Genomic DNA, 19,165 nt, shown 5'->3' with positions numbered 1-19,165 from the left:
ATGATTAGTGTAAGTCCATTTTTTTTATCATTTTTATGTCTAGGAGTATTTTTTTTAATTATCAATTAAAGTTGGGTTAGTTTCACTTTAGAATTTCATAAAAATCCAAATTTCTATGGGACTGAAGGAGTACTTGAACGGCTTTTGAAACCAGTAACGTCCCACTGGAATATCATATGGAACAAATTCAACCAAATACATCAAACACTTTGGGACAATTACTTTCAACTTGTTGGCTCGGTCCATGTACTAATAACAAGTACATGTGTTTGTGTGGAAAAAGAGTATCAAAATAATGCGCCTCAACTAGAAGCTGGCTCAAAAAAATTATATTTAACATTATAGCACACACTACATCAATATTACGATCCAGGAGTCCAGATGGAAACTGAGAATTGAGAAGGACTGTTTACCCCAGTAAGAAAACCATTCCAATGAGAGGCTATATAGCAATAAGCAATAAAGGACATAAAAACACCATAGAACTTATTCACATAATATAAATCATAAGACTATTTTACCTAAAAATAATATATGATACACCAAAGCTATTTCCCATTTGCTTGATCTTCCTTGTATAGATTTTGGGCAGCAGACAGTAGGCATACAGGACTGATGCCTGAACTTGATCACCGGCCGATTTTCATACAATGGCGTCTAATGTATCAACAATCTCAACTTAACCAAATGGATTTGGCTGAGCAGGACCCCCAAGGGCATCTGACCTTTTAATGCTTCCCATGCCACAAATAATACATCCAGGTGAAGAAAGTGCTGAAAACTTGGACCCGCAGAGATCACAAACATCGTAACCAATAGTTGAAAGACGACTTAGTGTGGCAGCGCAAAATTGTGAGGGATCTTCTAATGGATCAATGGATTTGTTAGTCAACCCCCTCTGTACACACATGTCAATCAGGCTTCTTAATTCATCTTGTTTGCTTGGAGGAGCTTTAGATAGGAGGAGCTCAAGCATTTGCTTAGCATAAGCAAAATTTTGCACATCCATGTTCCTTTTAATAGCAGTGCGGATGCAGTTTATTCTATGTTTTGCTAGAAGAGGTAATGAACCCAGGTGACGAGCTAATCTTGCCATTTCATCCTTGGCACTGATGGCACTAGGACCTTGGACCTTTTGTAACCGCCCAATTTCCTGATAGTGATTAGCAACAGGGGATCAAGCATCACAGTAATGTCTGATGTAGAGGGTTCTTCACCCTTAAATGTCAGTATCAATGAAAAAACTAAAGCCTTTTAAAAATGGTGTTATTGTTATATGAATTTCCTTATACTAAACCAAAACTATACCCGCTGTATCTCAATAGTTTGAATTCTTTTACAGGTAAAATACAGAAAAACTGGAGCAACCACAAAAAGTAAATATTTTCTCAAGTCAATCCAAGGCAAAAAGTTACTCAATTTAAATTTTAAAATAACAGATAAGTCTGTAGGCCAGCGAGGTTAATTATCTGACTAAGCAATTGCTTTTAGTGGTAACTTTTTAGCTGATAGCCATGGCCAGGTAGCTCCATTAAACTTTGCGTCCCGAACTTGAGTTACTACTGGCATTTAAAACTACATATCACCATTTAAATGCACTTGCATCTTAAACCCTCATTATCCATTAAAGATAATTAGCACCACTTTGTGCCACTTGTAAGCTTCATTTTCAAAGCTAGAATCACATTTGATAAGGTGATGCTTATTCATAGTGCAATATGCATACATGGCTGAAATGTTGGCTACTAGTTGCAGATTCTCGAAATTTAAAATGTAGAGTGCAAGTTGGACGAGATTGAGGGACTATCCTAATGGTAAGGTCATGGGGGTTTGGTTCCTCACTCTTCTTCCCAAATAAAAATCTAAACTCTTTATTAAGAAGAGAAACACCCTTTTGGTGGAACACAACAGTAATAAAATACCAAATTTTGGTTATCGCCTTAATTAATTTCACTCTAAACTCGGGTTCGATACTACATAATTATACAAGATTATTTAATTTAACTTCTTTGATTTCACCAGGGCTTGGTTCCCTATAATTACATAATTAAATCATATTTATTTATAACACTCTCATCAGGTTCAATTCTCTGCAAGTACAAAATTAAATTAATAATTTAATCTCGGCCCGTGCGAAGCACGGGTAATCAGCTAGTATATAGAACATATTAAAAAAGGTGCAACTTGACCCAAGTCCAAAGATGTAAACCTGCAACTAGCTCAATTAATAATATGTACCCAACAGCCAAAGGGCTCGACAGTGACAGCAGAAAAAGTGTCTGCAGTAACTTTACAGTCCCCAACTTTGATTCCAATCCCAGATCTATCCTATACTTTTTAGAGCAGTATACAGCCAACGAGTTCTACAGGAAATTTTCTAACAAAAATTCAATTTGCTCTGTTTAGTGTAAAGACTATGCATTGACTTTCACTTTAAGGGAATAATAATTAAATTCAAGTTAAGACAAGAAACAAAATATTTAGAAGACCCAAGTTCATTAGTCCACCAATACCTGAAGAAGAGTAACTGCGACCTTGTACTGGGCACAAATAGTGGCTTGTGCCTTAATGTCAGCTCCACGAGATTGATCCTTTGCCAATGCAAGAAAACCTTCATCAAAGCAGGATAATGCGTCTGCAAGTTGATTTTGCTCAAGATGGACGAGTCCAGTCTTAAAACAAAATGAAGCAGCTGCCCCACGAGGAACCTGAGATGAGAGTAAAATGACAGGGCGAGAAATTAAGGCTGGAAGCTTAAAAGGATATAGTACTAGTCTACATAGTAGAGATCATACAATTACCTGTCCAGGACGCACAGATTTTGGAGAGGGTGGAGCTGCAGGTTTGCTTGAATTGGAAGTACCAGGACCTTCAAGAGAGCTAAGGTCAAGGGGTTGACTGGAGATTTGCTGTTGAGACTGAACCAGTTGCATGCCAGAAGGTTGTCCCATATATTGTGGTACCTGAGCCTGTGGCATGCCAGAAGGTTGTCCCGCAGATTGTGGTGGTACACCACCATCTGGAAGCCCAAAGGACATAGTAGGATGTGGAGCTGCTTGTGATAGACTACCATCCGACGGACCAGCATCAGCTACCGATGCATTACTCTGGTTTGGTGGAACTTTATTACTATTAAGCCCTTGAGAATTCTGATCCATTCTTGATAGGAAAGTACCAGGAGGAGGCAGTGATGCAGCAACCTGGAGGGATGGTATTGTATTCTGGAAAAAATCCTCTGGGATGGGTCCAGCTGCAACTCCAGGTCCCTTAAGCATGGGAACACTCTGTGATACAGGTGCAGCCTGTGTCAGTGAGTCTGTTCCAAATGGATCAATCGGGGCAGAAACTGAAGGAACTGATGAGATTCCGACACTAGTAGGAACAGTTTGAGGATTTAAAAGACTAAAATCTGGTTGTGCACCGGTTAATGACTTGGTCCTCACTGGTGGGCCCAGTGTCTCGCTGAGTTTAAACTGTTTGGTGGCTTCTTTTATCTTATCCACGTCAACGGTAGCAGAAGCAACTGGTTTCTCTCGAATTCTTATACGTAATTTTTTAGACTTGGAAGTACTGTCCTCATCACTGCTGCTACCATCACCAGCAGTACCATACAACGACTTTTTAAATTCTTCCTCGGCTTTAGCCTGCTCATCAACAACATATGTAGAACCTGAAGACTGAGCAAGAGTTTCTAAGCCCAACAATGACTCGAGCTTGGAATCACCAACAGGCAACCCGCTCGTCTTATTAGATGTCGAAGTAACTGCTGACGTTTGTAGTCCATTTGCCCTAGTTTCAGTGCCTTCAGGCTTAAAAACTTTAACCAGGCTATCTTCCCTCACCTCAACAATATTGCCCCTACCTTTAATCAACCCAAGGTAAACTCCAATATGGTCCGTTACAATAGAAGGGATGCTTCCATCATCAGTTCTCATGTATGGTGTCACCTCAGCTGCCAACTCCCACTGTGGTATATCCTTAAGATTGGTAGGCGTCTTGATCTCCCAATTCCCTCCACCCCATTCAGGTCCTTTAGGAACCATGCTTTCAGCAGCAAAGTTGGCAAATATGCCTTGAGTCCATCCAGTAGACCGGACTCTTAAGATCCTTTCGCAGTATCGCCTCAACTCTGAGTCGGTGCCCTCTTCTTCCAATTTTTGAGCGAGACGACGCATCGCACTAGGATTTAGGTGGCAGATAAACAGGTCTAGCATGCTCTCAAAATCACCAATAACTTCAAAAGTTTCTTTTGCACTGTCAAATTGTCCATACCTGCAGTTGAAATTATTAATTACCGAACCATACACATGAAAGCACGACCAACTAAAACAAACACATGGCTATTGAAAACAAAGAAACATGCAAACGAAGGGCCTTCACTTTGATAGCTTTCGCATATGAAATATGTATACTAATATATAGAGAAGGATAAGAAATTGAAGTGTAAATACTTGGATTTCATAGCACAAAGGGTTAACAGCAATGTTTACATTAGGTTAGCAATCTATGCTTTTCAAATTGTCGCCCAGTAAAAGGCGTGTTGAACAGAAGAACCTACTACAATAATGCTAGGACAAACATTTTTTTTTGTGCTTAGGTAATCAACATGACCATTCAGTGAATCCGTATTATGTTACCTCATTCTATTAGGATGCATAAGTCATAACAATCTACAAATATGACATGAGGACACAAGAAAAAGTGCCATCTCATCTCAGAATGATAGGTCAACGAATATATATATAACTATAATATATCAGATCCTGTAAGTAGCTTCATGTATTAAATAAAATTTACGCAGGTAACCAGCAAGGATAAGTAGTTGGCACTCAATTTGAAATATAAATACAATAAGGGATATTCCCGATAGCACCCTTCTAGTTTTGACTTTTTCAGATGGTAAAATTTCTTATTTTTGACTTATCAGTGATCCCCTTGTATTTTAAGTTTCACATATTTTAAGTTAGACTTATGTTACGCCACTCTGTTAATCAAACATTAAAATATAAGTAATAACTACATTAGCCATTTAAACTTCAAATTTTCTGCACTTCCAACACCTCTAACAATCTACTATTAGAAACCGTCATCGAAATATTTGAACAAAAGCATATTTCAAAACTTCAGAAAATATTTGAAAGGATATTCTCAATGATAACATTGTCCTATTAACTTCTACAACTACTGCCACTAGTTTTTTGACTCTTGTGTGTGACGCCCTTATATTTTAATGTTTGACTAACATTTAGGGTAAGGGAAAGGTATGATATGTATATGAAACTTAAAGTAAAAGGGTACCACTCATAAGTCAAAAACAAAAAATGACACCAATTGAAAAAGTCAAAAGTAGATGGATATTATTGAGAATACCCCATACGATAAAAGTTACTAACTAGTTCCAGCTATATGTAAACCGGCCTATATATTTGGAACTTCATCAGAAAAAAAAAAGTTTTAAATAATTATATTTACATTCTTTTATTAAAAGATGTATACATTTTAGAATTAATAAATATTTTAAGTGGAGCAATTTTTAGAACATCCTGAAAATGTCAGTCAATTCATGCAATGTTTTATTGCTACCTCGAGTTCATGTAAATTTGGACGGATGGCTAAAACATATAATAACACATTCCGAGTTCTATATTAAAGCATGTGCAGATGTACATAATTTATGAAATCATGCTACTTGAAAACTATTAAATGATGCATCTAAGGACGCTATCAGAGAAATAGGAGACTGCTTTTTAAAGGCATCCTTTTATTTTGGAATATCATTTCAATATCCTCCCGCAAAACAGAGTTCTTTTCTGGTGAATAGAAAACTGGATCCCTTATAGAAATATCACCCAGCCTAAATAGAGTTTAGGGGTAAAGCAGCTAAAGCATTAAAAGTGAAAATTATATTTAAAATGCACAGATCAAACTTTTTCGTTGAACAGCGTGAACTAGATATATGCTAGGGTTTTAATCGAGGATCTGATTTTGAAAGTGACGCGAAAAAAGGTCCAATGGTCAACTTAAAAGAGAAATATGAACATTTAGAGCTATGGCAGTTCCATTTGTGTTACTTAGAAGCATACTTGATACATGCATATCCTAACTGGCGAAATCGGTGGAACAAATGAGAGGTTGGAGGGCACTGTGGATAATCTCTTGAACGAAGGAACTCATCCTTTAGAACAGACAATGCAGTAGAAAAACGACGAGCTTTGATTGCATAGGTTCCCCGCAACACCTAAGTTAAGTAGTTACTTGTTATATATGAAGTAAACTGTTCAACAATTAGTAAGAAATTCGATAAATTACATCTTTTAAAACTCACCTGGGTAAATTGTGGACCAGATTGTGATAATGACACTGCAAGATCTCCACAAACTAGAGAGCCAGTGGCAAGAATATCAAGAGATCTTGGTGTAATGCGCAAGCTGTCAAATCTTCATGACAAATAAATATTTGAGCTGTCAGATGTCAAAATCATTCAAACATATGATACTATGGACTATAAATAGAATTATCTGTGATTAGAAATCAAGATACCACACAAATTAAAGCATTGGACGGCTAACCTTGATGTTATTTGATATAATGTTTCTGACAGGTCAAGCTTCTGTTCAAAATATTGTTGCATGGTCGCGAAACCAATAAGAAGAGGCTCAAGAAGCCCAACAAGGCAATTTTTTATCTCAATTCCCTTTTTCTGTCTAGGACTTGCTTCTGTTGGGTTGGCAAGCAATAATCGATCATTCAAAGCTCCTACCAGAACTGCATGTAAGAAAGTTTACCATCATCACATTTACGACTAAGGCACAGCCAGAAAAACATTAACCGTAGAACAACAAGAAAAGGATTAGCAGCCTCAAAGACCACAACAAGAAACCTTAACAACTGCAGCAAACATTAAATATTCACCTGCATTTGGCATGCTAGTTGAAAGGATTGTTCTCACTTTTCCATCCCACCCAAGCACACTGACAGCAGTTGCAGTAGAAAACAAAAGTGCAGGACCAACCCAGAGAAGAGATCTAAAGTGATAAATAGTTAAGGAGTCTTTATCGTAATGGGGAAGGGGGACTAATTACTGATAATGTGGCATCATTCAAAATAGCTAACTTCGTTATAAAAAAACAGAAACAACTGCATGCAAGGATATTGAAGGAAGCCCTTTATCAAATTTTGAAGAACTTTTAGACAGTACATCTAAGTCTGCGGAAACAATAAGCACCCTTTGTGTAGTTAGTATTCCTGCAACAGATCCCCTTAGAGTTTCTTGCCACTGAATCTGAAAGCAGATTAATAGTATATTAAGTAAACTAATTTTAAGAATTATCTAAAACGAGAAAAATGGAGATTTAAATTATTCCCCAGTAGTCTAAAACCAGCATTTGCTGGTAATTCTTTAGGTTGGATTTTCAGATACTACATTAAGCAGATATTGCTATGTAGAATAGTCCACGAAACTTTTTTCCAACACTCACAAATAAATATTTGACGGATGTGGGATTACAAGGACAAAGAGAAAAATAAAGAAATTTTTATCTTACAATAGCCCAATCCCCCCCCCCCCCCCGCATCCTACACTGTATCCTCATATACTTCTTTAATTGTCTGCTGATGAAATTTACCAGAATTATAAAATACATACCTGAAGTACAATCTCGTTTGTTTTCAACTTAATTGACTTCTTGCCTTCCGCTCTTGTAGATGAAAATTGGTCCTCGTTATTATCAGAAGTTGAAAGTCGGTATCCTTGGATGAGCTTAGACATACCAATCTTGTGCCCATGAGTAGCAAAAATAATAGTTGATTCTAGAATACAGAAGAATTGGATCAGTGTTATTTAGAATGTTGACACATAATATATAAACATCAATTACAGAATTCTGAAGCACCTATTGGAGTGGAAAAGATGCGATCAACTTCACTATCAAACATAAACGGAATTGGGCCTTTAACAGATCCAGTATCTGTATCATCATCAATTACTGCAGTGGGATTTTCAATGGCTAATTCATTCTTTTTAGCAACGTCAACTGTAGCCCCTCCAGGCAAAATATATAATGCAACTCCACACTTATCCTCATCAAGTATCGCAAACTGATTGTCATTAGGGCCAATAAATGCAGCATCTTGACCTGGTGGAATCGTGAAAATGAATAAACTAATTCCTATGAATTTGTACTATGAAACAAAAATATTCAGCTATGTAGCAGCCCATGTTTAATATGCAAAAATAAATGTACATCAAAAGAACCTTTAATAGTGCTAATTTTACTGTTAGCCAACTGTGTGTCAGTATTTTCCCAGTAAAGCGCCACTTCATTGGTAGTTCCGTTAAACTCATGTACCACAAGGAATAAATGCTGCTTTCTACTGTACAAAATGTACTTAGGATGAAATTCAATATTCCCAGGGATCTGAAAATGAAAGACAGATTTTGCTTCAAAACTAAATGACTCAAATAACTATAAATGCAGAATCAAGTATCAAAACTTGTATGGATATAAGATCAGCCCTACCGACGTGTACAGTTTTTTGTATATAGTTTCCGCTCCAGAAGTTAAGTTATAGGCCATAAGGTTTGCACCTTCCACGTAGAAGGCTCTAACAGGATAATGAAGAACTCTGTTCGGTTTGTTAAAAAAATTGAGCTCCAGGTGTAATGGCTGTGACAGGATTCTTATTTAATCAGAAACAATATATATTATAAGAACATAAGATTCACAAATTATCCCAATCATCCAGAGTTACCTGGCAAACAGGGACATCTTTCAGCAGATGTTTAGTATCTACTACACTGATGAGAGGCAACCGAGATATTGGTGCACTTTTGGCATGTCCTTCCATAAAATGCTGCAAAATTAAGTTGAAAAGATAAAAGTCAACACGACTAAATGTAAAGATAGGCATATACAGGGTCACATAATAAACATAAAAGACCGACTGCAAGAAGCACATATGAATAGCCACAAACATAAACAAAGTTAAACTTCACAAGATGTGAAGCCGGGCTGAATACTATTCAGTTTTCTACATAAATAATTCTTGGTGTTTTAAGACCATTTAATTTGATTATAAGCAAAAGAAGGTAGGAAAGAGCGGGATAAGGGACACTAAAGTAAATACTATTAATAGTGACAAAGAAGCAATCTAAGATTTACTTTCGTCGATAGATAAAGGTTAATGTATGTAAGAAAAGGACTTGCAACACATTAATAGTATCTTGATAGCTGCTGAGGTAAAGAATTAAACACTTGATTAAGAATGTCTCTTCTACGTTAACTGTTGAAGGCCATATAAGCTAATCAGCAATTTGTACTACACGCATAAAATTTTGGTAATGAATTCAGAAATTAGTGGCCCCAGCTACTATTTATTCTTCTTTATGCCTGCAACACTTGTAATCTAGCTTCGTAGACTGGCAAATTTATCCTACTTTTACCTCACATTTTCATAGGACTAACATAAACACCTCTGATCAACCGCACACACTGCGAATAGTATATATGTTGTTTTGACAAAATAAAGTATGAGTGAAAACTACTGATCCTTGAAAAAGGCTGTCCCTTTTAAAAGTAGGTCCAGTAGGAGAAGATTATTAGTCCAGACTCCAGCTTTGGACTGGGCGAAAAATTCCATCATTAAACTTATGTCAACTGCTGGCGTCAATTGCCTTCAAGAATTGAAATCTCTGTGCTACAACTGGAATACTAGACACTATTATGTTCATGTTCATGCTACATTATTCCAAATCTTCGGTTTCAGCCGCCTTACCTGTGTCAGACTCGACACTTCTTCCATTTCAAAATTTTTGACTGTGAACACTTTGACAGACTCAAACACCAAATAAGATATGAAGTTATGATGTGAAACACTTTGACAGTCTCAAATACCATATATGAGAAGAAAGGAGAAATAAGAATACGCATAAATTTTAAAGTCCTCAAAAATAACGCTTACTTTCAGTTTTATCATTAGCTTTTACTACAAAATTTTATTTAATAAGCCTGTTTACCAAAAAATATATCATGTCTAGTAATGTACCCGATTTTTTAAATATTCAGAGTCCAACACTCGAATATTGGTTGTTTCTGGCACTTTGTACTCGACTAACATAGCGTTCATGTATTTCTATATCATCATGAATCATTATACAACCCCTTCCATTAATTTGGTCGACATTAATATTTACTCTACCTATTATTCAGGCGATTGACTTCAAGAAAATTAAAATTAAGTTGCGAGTTAGCAAGAAAAACAAAAGAAAAATAAGTTATAGATATATAATTCTACATGATGTAAACCATAAAAACTATTGTTAACTAAAATAAAGTTTCCTGTGAAATCACAGTACAGCAAAGTGTAATATTTATTTCTAATTTTTATCTATTCAAATTCTATTTAATAACGTAAATCACAGTACAGCAAAGTGTGATATTTATTTCTAATTTTTATCTACTCAAATTCTATTTAATAACGTTTAAAAGCTTGATTTAAATATTTACAAATGAGTATGTTTTCAATTTTGGTATAACTGCATCTTAACAGAAGTTCTACATAAAATATAGCATTGAATTTTATCCTACAAAATTTGTTAACACTAATATGCTTCATTCCTCAGTGTCCTTTTAATATTGGAACTAGGGACAAAGACATGTAAACAGATTCAAGGACATTGGAAGAATGTGAGATTACAAGATGCTTTCTTCAGTGAATGTGTTGTTGTTTGATGACACATTCGGGACAGATATTTTGATTCAAAACATTAAGAAAATGCATTGCACCTCATTTTGGTACAGGTCATTGCAGTATGCATATTTGTAATAAGAAAGGGTATCAACTAATCAACTTAGAAAAGAAAGTAGCTTACACTGTACAAAAAAGCCTTCCGTGCTATGTCCGAGATTGTAAGCTGATTTTGGCTGAAAAAAGAGGACACAAATCATCAAGACGCGATATACTTTATCAATATTACAATCCAGATAAAAAGTAATTTAGTGCATTAAAGACTAATCAACAAGATTAAATAGTCACAAGTTCTTCACAAGTATCAGGAATTTAACAATAGACTAGTTACTGTACTTCACAAATGATCCAGCCTGTATCTTGGAACTCATTAGAATTTGTAACTCCAATCATCAGCACAATCCCAATTATCACGTAATAAGAACAAATATATAGATTCATGAGCTAAACTATATCCAATCAAGTCAAGACATAAGTGTATAAGCACGTTTGACCAAAGTAAAAAAGAGTGAAATAGTAGCACATGCCAGCCTAACCTCTTACTAAGAAGCATGACGTAATGTGCAGAAATATTTTTGTGCAACATAAAATAACCGAAGGCAGAATATATGTCAAAGAGCTCCCTGATACTTGAATTAACTAAGATTCCATATTTCTATCCAATAAATAACTTAGTTGCAAGCCTCAACTCTCATTCGGTCATAAAGCCTCTCTGTTCCTATGCTAATAAATTTCGATCCATAATCCTCGTCTCTATCACATCTTGCACATTCCATAATGCTGCTTTTATGTTTCACATGTTCTATGGGTTTTCTTGCATACTAACAGAGGACTAAAGATACCACCATTATCGCAGCTAAAGCCTCTATATCAATTTCCAACTCTTTCAAGTTTAAAATCAAAGTTCTATAAAACAAGGCCAGATCCTAAACTTTCCCTCAATATCAGGGAAAATCTTATATTGCAACCCTAGATTTTTGACTTGCTTCTCTATGTTCCATACAAAAGTTCTAAATCAACAATAAACTTTACTTTCAACTCCCTAACAATATGGGTACCAATATCCCTCATCAGATCATTCTGGTAATGTCTTGCTTAATATCGAATCATGGATAAGATGGTGAAACCATGAAAACTAGGATAGTGAAATTCCAAATCAAGTTTAAGCCCAATAATTATGATTTCTTAAAACTTGTGTCCCTGCTGGAAATATACATCAAGTTAAATGTCGGAATGCTTATATCTGTATGTAACTTTTTCTTTGTATTCTGTAAATGCCTACTAGAAGTGATCTACATGAGTTTTGAGAACCAAAATTATTTGAAATGACGGCATGCAGCAATCTTCATTGAAAATAACAAGTGGTAGATGTGTATATTTCCACCTTAAAGATTCTTCAAATTAATGAATATAAGAGGCAGCAAAAGTCCTATTTTGACGAACAGGATCATAAACAATCATTTCGAAAATTTATATTACACAGAATACAGCTTGTGACAAAACCAACATGCCACCCTATAACCAAAGTTCAGGAAAACATGACTTAGTATGAGGAAATAATAGAATAATTATCCTTATGAATAATCTGCTTGAAGAAAAAATAATATATTGCATCCCTTATTACTAGAATTAATCTGCCTTGATAGTATTGGGTTCTTTGTTTACTGCAAAACCATATGTGATTTATCACTCGGTCGAGAAAAATGATGCATCCAGATGAAAAAAATAGCAAAAGAATTACGTGGAAAATATTTGCACAATAGTACCACAAAATAAGGCAAATAAAAATACAGAGTTCTATCCACTCAGCACTTTGACAAAATAGCAAGTTCAGCATAGGAGTCTGCAACTCACCCTTTTAGGTGATGTTCTTGCATTTGTGCTTGAAGATGATGGTCGGCTAAAATTCCTGATGATCCCAGGGATGAGAGTTTTTCCTTCAAAACAGAAGCTGTAAACACCTTAAAGTTAAATTCAGTAAAAAATATTATTAAAAGGTAGCAACTAGCATTTTTTATGCTTTGCAGCTAGTGGACCTATGGGGTAATATATCAATACAAATTCCGTCATGACATCCATATGGCGCCTGTGGAGCTACCATGTAAACTTTCTTCATGTAATATAGTTTATTACAACTGTAGGTACTAATTAGCAATAAAATATTTTGAAATAGAAGTCTTTACATAATGTGTGGTCAATCATTCGTGAACGGTTAGCATTATTATTGTGACCAGAATCAACATATATAATACAATTAGATAATACATATGAAATTACACAATTATATATAGTGATACAAGTAAATAGTAAGTACTTGCATCATAATTAAAATATGAATATTACACAATGACTAGGTGAATACAGGTTGGAAAAGCACCCAATTTGAATACAATAAGTATAGGAATCACCTGAAGATCCCCTTGCACTTTGCAAAACAGCAAACAGCTGTTTCCTTCCTTCCCTGGTGTAAGCAGCTCGATTTTTTGAATTTTCGCTACCTGCCAAATTCTGTTCTAACACAGTCAGTCTTCGTTCCTCAAAACACAGTTTGATATCTAAAATGTACTTTGGTTTTCTTAACTGCAAACAGCAATGTTGCTAGATTCAATTTTGGATGAACTTCAAATGCTTTAATTCGCGGCAAGGGATATACAGCTTCTCCCCCTTGTTGAGATAAAATGCGAGGGATGTCAACAGACTCGATTGCTGTTGAACAAGAGTAATAAAATTTGAGTGCATCTATATCACATTTATGTGACTATAAATGTAACAGGATACTAGCGCACAATATTTTCTAAAGTATCATGATATAAGTGTGTGCTATATATTGTCCAATTTATATTGTTCAAAAAAGTCTTGCTAGTTTCAACCATTATTACTATAGAGCAAAACTACATTACATTTCAAGGTAACAATGTTTGTACCAAACTCATTGAAATCTATGAAAACTTTCACTTGCTAGGGTATGGAAAATTATAAATGTCATAACAATTTACAGCATTCTTTTATAAAGGTAATGTATATAAGTATATGTACACGCCTGAACGGCATGCTTTTGCTAACATGTAAATAACTTATGATGTTGATGCGTTTTAACCACCATCTCTTTGTGGCAGTTCATGGATCCTAGACTCCTAGTATTATATTTCAAAGTGAGGATCAAAAATGAGATGCATATAATTTTAAAGCATGACAACTGGATCCTATTAGCTCAATGGAATAACGTCTTTACTTCTTCAAAGCAAATATACAACAGTGTAAACGAAGAAATATTTTAAAGTTTAATGACTAACCAGCAGGCTCAAAAAAGTTTGCTTGTGTTGGAGGTCTATTGGGGTTTAGAATAACTCGTGTTTTCCACATTTGTAGAGCTCCATCTTTAGATAAAGTGACAAGTACACGCAAAGTTGGAAGCCAAGCAACTGAAGTTATTGGTTGGGAACCCACCTGCGTGCTGAAATTAGAGCAAATTCGGAGGTCAAGACCGCAAAACTATTATAGAGGACCATGATAAGCAGCATTATAACCTTTTAAAAGATGTGCAATTATAACTTACAGCATATTGACCAGAATGTAAATCGTAAAATTTCCATGTAGGCATATGATTAATGCAGAGTAGGACTAAACTATATTAGTTAAATATTATATAACTTCTAAGGTACAAGTGTTCTTGTAATTCAGTAGATGCATTCTCCATCAAAATATTTTAATATTCAATTTAGATATATGCAATCATTATCTATGAGGAATCTGGATAACAACTAGAACTAGTTTCCAACATCCATGAAAGGGTTTCACATATACATGAGGGGATTCAATCATATTCTATTAATCAGATTCTATATATTAAGAATTCATGAATATTTTATCAAACTAATAATTTAATTGAGTTTTTACTAATTCCCCGTGCAGATATTGACATCTCCTCTTTCTAACCTATTCTTACTCTTTTCATACATCACAATAACTACTCCCTCCATCCCACCCAATTCTTTACATGGGGTTCGGGCACGGAGGTTAAGAAAAAATGTAAATTTCTGATGGAAAGTAAGAAAAGTAAGTAAAGTGGTGGGACTAAACAGTACTTAATGTATTAAGTGGGTATAGTGGAGAAAAGTAGTGGATGTAGTTGATTTTTATATTATAAAATTTTACTGCTTTTAGTAATTTTTGTTATGTAAAGAATTGAGAGGGATATCCAAACAAAGGAAGTGTAAAGAAATAGATGGGATGAAAGGAGTAGTATATAAAATACTTCCAATTAATGTGACACTAACTTTTCTAGCTATTCTAAAACCTTGTGTCTGGACTTAATAGGACCCAATTGAGAATATTGGGGAAAAAGGATTCAAACTCAAGCCCTCTGAGCTGTGATACATACTGAGCATAAATTATTGATGCCTGATTCATGAATGTTTCTAAAACGTAATCTAGGCTAGGTATATTCGATAAGGATCACTTCCTGAAGCATGAAGCATGAGAAATCCAAAGCGAAAATTTTAAATAAGTCAAAACTAGAAAGTAAACAGATGTAACTAAGATTTATGACGGTACATACATGCCAATCATAATAGGTCTCTCCGTTGAAACATCCCATGCAAGAAGCGTACCCCTTCTATCACCGACAAAAACCCATTCCAATGTTGGATGAAAAGCAAAAGCACCAGCCCCAAAGAGTTTAATGGTATTATCAACTGCAATTAATGCCCCACAAAATGTTTTTTATAAAAAGAATTTAGAATATCAACTAAAAGTACTTGAATATATGATATTTACAACTTTCGAGAGACATAAAAGAATTGCTCTACTCTAGTATTACGTTGTAGTGTATAAAGGACAGCATATGTTTGGATATTGTATGCACGGATAAGACCATCTGCATAAGCTACATACTGGCAATAAAACAAAGGAGAAACTGTCAAAATTAATTATTTAAATACATGACACAACATATTGTATCAGTTATCCAAACATGTTACCAGCACAGCTAGACGAGGATGACAAGCAAGATTCACAATAGGTTTCTTCAGATCGGTCTTTATTTTTGTTGGCGCTCTTCCCCCTTCAACAGTTCCAACAACTTCATGCAAGAAAAAGGGTAAACAACTCTCAGGTTTCGAATTAATATTTTGTTAGGACCTATCCAGTCCTTATATTTGTATATATATATATAAAGAAATGAATTCTTTTATTGATAAACACACACACAACTAGGTGGTATTCGAGAGACCACCACTCTCCACAAACACACATAAATCAATCTTCTTTCTTCCTTTCTCAAACATATAAATGGCTTCCCTATTTATAACCCCAATCTCAACTCACAATCCCTAAATTAAAGCTAAAATATTATTATTCCCACCAAATCCTCCCTTTGAAATCCATAACTGATGCACACACTAATTATTCAGATTCGTAACTGACTTAATATTTATTCTATTTATTATGTTTCCTAACATATTTTCAAGTTAGACATGAAGAAGATTTGTGATGATTAATTTAGCAAACTTTAATCATCAAAAGAATCACATATGTAATATAGTGTCTATCTAGATCGGATATATAATTTCCACAAAATCACAAATACCTACTCAAACAATGTCTCATATAAAATTACAATTTAGTCAGAAACTTGACTAATGAAAGTGGTAATATACTTGATTATCAGAGTCTTAAGTAGAAAATGATACAACTTCAACAATTTAAGACAATGAACAAAATAAACAAATGAACGAGAAGGTTGAATGCTCAAACAACATCTTGAGAGTTTTCAAATGAATATTATTGGACCCCCCCCCACCCCAACCCATAAATATATATCGAGCTATTTGCGAACATGACTCCCAAACAACTGATCAAGTACTCACAACACTCAAACTGATCAATGACCATTTGAAAGAATGTATCAGATTAACAACAAACCTGTCACACTCATCCTACGATGGAAACCAAAAAATGCTACAGGTAGGAGAGGAGTCAGAGCAAGATGGACTTCAGTGTCAATGGATATACGTTCCATCCTCTTTTCAGGTGAATGTAACACGCAGGTCTGCTCGGAGTCAAAATCACATGATCGGATCGTACAATCCTAAAAAATAAAGTAAGACAGAACAAGAATGAAGGTAAACTGAACAGTAAACATGAGAGAACCGATCTATACTATAAACTAAGTAGCCTTTCACATTAATCTTTCCCACCACCAAGTGAAAAGATTGAGAAATTGTTCGAGCAACGAAACCTCATCAAATACAAGCAAACGAAGAAAACAAACAGAGCAAATAAAAGATACATCTGATTGCAAGTTAAACACTAGTCAGCAAGCCAGCTCTGTTACAGATGCCTAGTTTAAAAACAAAAAAGTTGGTCAAGACTCGAAAACATTAAAGACCCAACTATATTGGCAAAACATTATAGACTCGAAAATGTATGGGTATCGAAGATTCTGCAATCGACAATTTATAAAAAATCAAGTTTCATAAGAGCTCATGAATCCAAAGCAGAAAAAAATATGTACAACTTTAATTAGCCGAATGGATAACAATGGGTGAGTGTTCAAGCACTATTAATCAATCTACTACCTTTATTGCAATACAACTCTGTAGTTCTTGATACTATTTAAAGAAAATGTGTTGCCTAGTCGTATACATTTTCCAGTGCAATTTGTGGATGTTTATCTTCATTTGTGGCATTCTGGCATAGCCAACTTAACAAGTGAAGGCTAATAGCATAACTTCTTAGCCCATAGGGCAATGCTGACGACGAGAGACATTCAACTAATTTTCCTAACCTAATCCACCTCTACTGAAATATGTAAATTCAAACCAAACCAAAACAAAGCAACATGATCCATCAATTAGAAACAAACAAAGGAGTCAGTAAAACGACATCTGCTAGACTCTAAGGAAGAGAAATTCAACTCCTGACTTCTTCTCTTGCTAAATTATTTACATTCAAACTCCGACATACTAAACTAAAGATATTAATATTAACACAAATTGAGATCACATTTGATACGGATACAATTTGATTGTCAAATATCTATGAAAAGATCAATATGCCAATCTGATGCCTACAGTGTAGCCATTGAAGAGAATCAAAAAATCCTTCCAGACTGGAATTAATAACTTAAGAAAAATAGTCAAAAAAAATCTTCATTATTTGGGCCATCCTTCCCCCATTCGAATTTAGGACAACAAATCCTGTCATTTTCTCACGACTCCCAGACCGGGGTTAATAACTTAAGAAAACCAGTTGGGTAACTGAAAGAGTTTGTCTTCCCATTTAGAATTGTACATGTAAGTACATATGAAGTAGAAAAATGGAATCTGTACTTCTCTTCCTAGGCTGTCTATGGTGTCATCCAGACAATTCACAGCAGTTTATCATCTCCGGCCTTGTCATTTTAATTCACATAGCTTACGGTAAAAAAAACTCAGCATCATAACTTTGGCAAGTTGCATATCGAAAATCCCACACTTCAAAATTGCTGTGGAACTTTAGTTACTAGTCAAAGCCATAAAATAATTATGTAAACTAACACAACTTAAATACGTTAAAGACCGTAAACAGCCGCCTCAATTAAGCTAATTCACCGCAAAATAAACTGACCTCGAGTATAGCAATGACAGTATGACCACTTGTCGGACTATAAGCCATACGAACCACAGCCGCTCCCATGTCAATAGACGAGATCTTACTTCCCGTGTAGGCATCGAATTCTACATTATAATCAAACATCCCAAATTCCACATCAACATACTCGTAAACACCCGAAACAACTATCTAAATTTCCGCAACAAATTAAAACATACGCATTAACACGAAAGACGTTAAACAATACCAATGATGTAAGTTCCGATAGCAGCAGCAATGAGAGTTTGCGAAGGATGAAAAGCAGCAGTATGAGGCTGTAACAGTTTCGAATTACGACCAAAATGTCGAAGATCTAGATGCTGTACTGTTGTCCACTCCATCGATCTTCTTCAATTTTCACTTCTAATTGACATCAGATAACAATATAGATCAAATTAAACAATACAAGTCTTTAATTAATTAATTAAACAGCATGATCGTGGACTTATGGTACAATTAAATGTGAATATGTAGATAAATGAGACAAGACTAGATGGGAGATTAAATGAATATTTACCTGGAATTAATGAACAAAAGAAGATCTGTACAAGTACAACATACAGAAATTTCTAAATTGAAAAGTTGAGAGAACAGGGGAAGATCTGAATGTCGGGTCAAATTGTTATTGAGTGAACTTTATGGATTTAGTTTAGCCCAGATTCGGTTCAAATACATTTTATAATTATTCTTGGTCCCAAATTAATTGGAAAAATGGATCAAAATGCCGCTATTTTCGTAAAAAATGTTTAAAATATAAGTTTTCTTAATTATGACTCAAAATGTCAGT

The 19,165-nt window shown here is 35.0% G+C and overlaps 1 protein-coding gene across 2 annotated transcripts; it reads right to left on the bottom strand.

The window, feature by feature from the left end:
• Positions 1-287: 287 nt before the first annotated feature.
• On the bottom strand, positions 288-19,033 carry LOC141719094 (uncharacterized). 2 transcript variants are annotated; one of them, XM_074521475.1, is made up of 25 exons: positions 18,896-19,033; positions 18,587-18,741; positions 18,355-18,464; positions 16,669-16,834; positions 15,726-15,826; positions 15,566-15,638; positions 15,305-15,440; positions 14,040-14,200; positions 13,328-13,452; positions 13,155-13,254; positions 12,601-12,697; positions 10,871-10,922; positions 8,752-8,853; positions 8,520-8,666; positions 8,255-8,417; positions 7,893-8,135; positions 7,646-7,809; positions 7,154-7,282; positions 6,913-7,030; positions 6,570-6,765; positions 6,326-6,437; positions 6,084-6,238; positions 2,802-4,272; positions 2,514-2,708; positions 288-1,153 (listed from the first exon to the last, which is right to left on the bottom strand). In XM_074521475.1, exons 2-25 carry the CDS (start codon positions 18,717-18,719, stop codon positions 680-682), a joined length of 4,923 nt encoding a protein of 1,640 aa, XP_074377576.1. In that variant the 5' UTR covers positions 18,720-18,741; positions 18,896-19,033; the 3' UTR covers positions 288-679. The 2 variants fall into 2 exon arrangements, with proteins under 2 accessions (XP_074377576.1, XP_074377577.1); XM_074521476.1 differs by having other exon boundaries at positions 18,587-18,738; positions 18,896-19,032.
• Positions 19,034-19,165: the final 132 nt, after the last annotated feature.

Source organism: Apium graveolens, chromosome 4 (genome assembly GCF_009905375.1).
Source record: "Apium graveolens cultivar Ventura chromosome 4, ASM990537v1, whole genome shotgun sequence".
Taxonomy (NCBI): Eukaryota; Viridiplantae; Streptophyta; class Magnoliopsida; order Apiales; family Apiaceae; genus Apium; species Apium graveolens.
This window is presented reverse-complemented; position numbering and strand designations above follow the sequence as displayed.

Excerpts from the sequence above, each read along its gene's own strand:
- LOC141719094 (XM_074521475.1), bottom strand. The coding sequence starts at position 18,719 with ATGGAGTGGACAACAGTACAGCATCTAGATCTTCGACATTTTGGTCGT. Across the intron at positions 8,667-8,751 it reads AAGATGTCCCTGTTTGCCAG|CCATTACACCTGGAGCTCAA; the intron begins GTAACTCTGGAT and ends ATCCTGTCACAG. Across the intron at positions 4,273-6,083 it reads TTAGGATATGCATGTATCAA|GTATGGACAATTTGACAGTG; the intron begins GTATGCTTCTAA and ends TTTCAACTGCAG.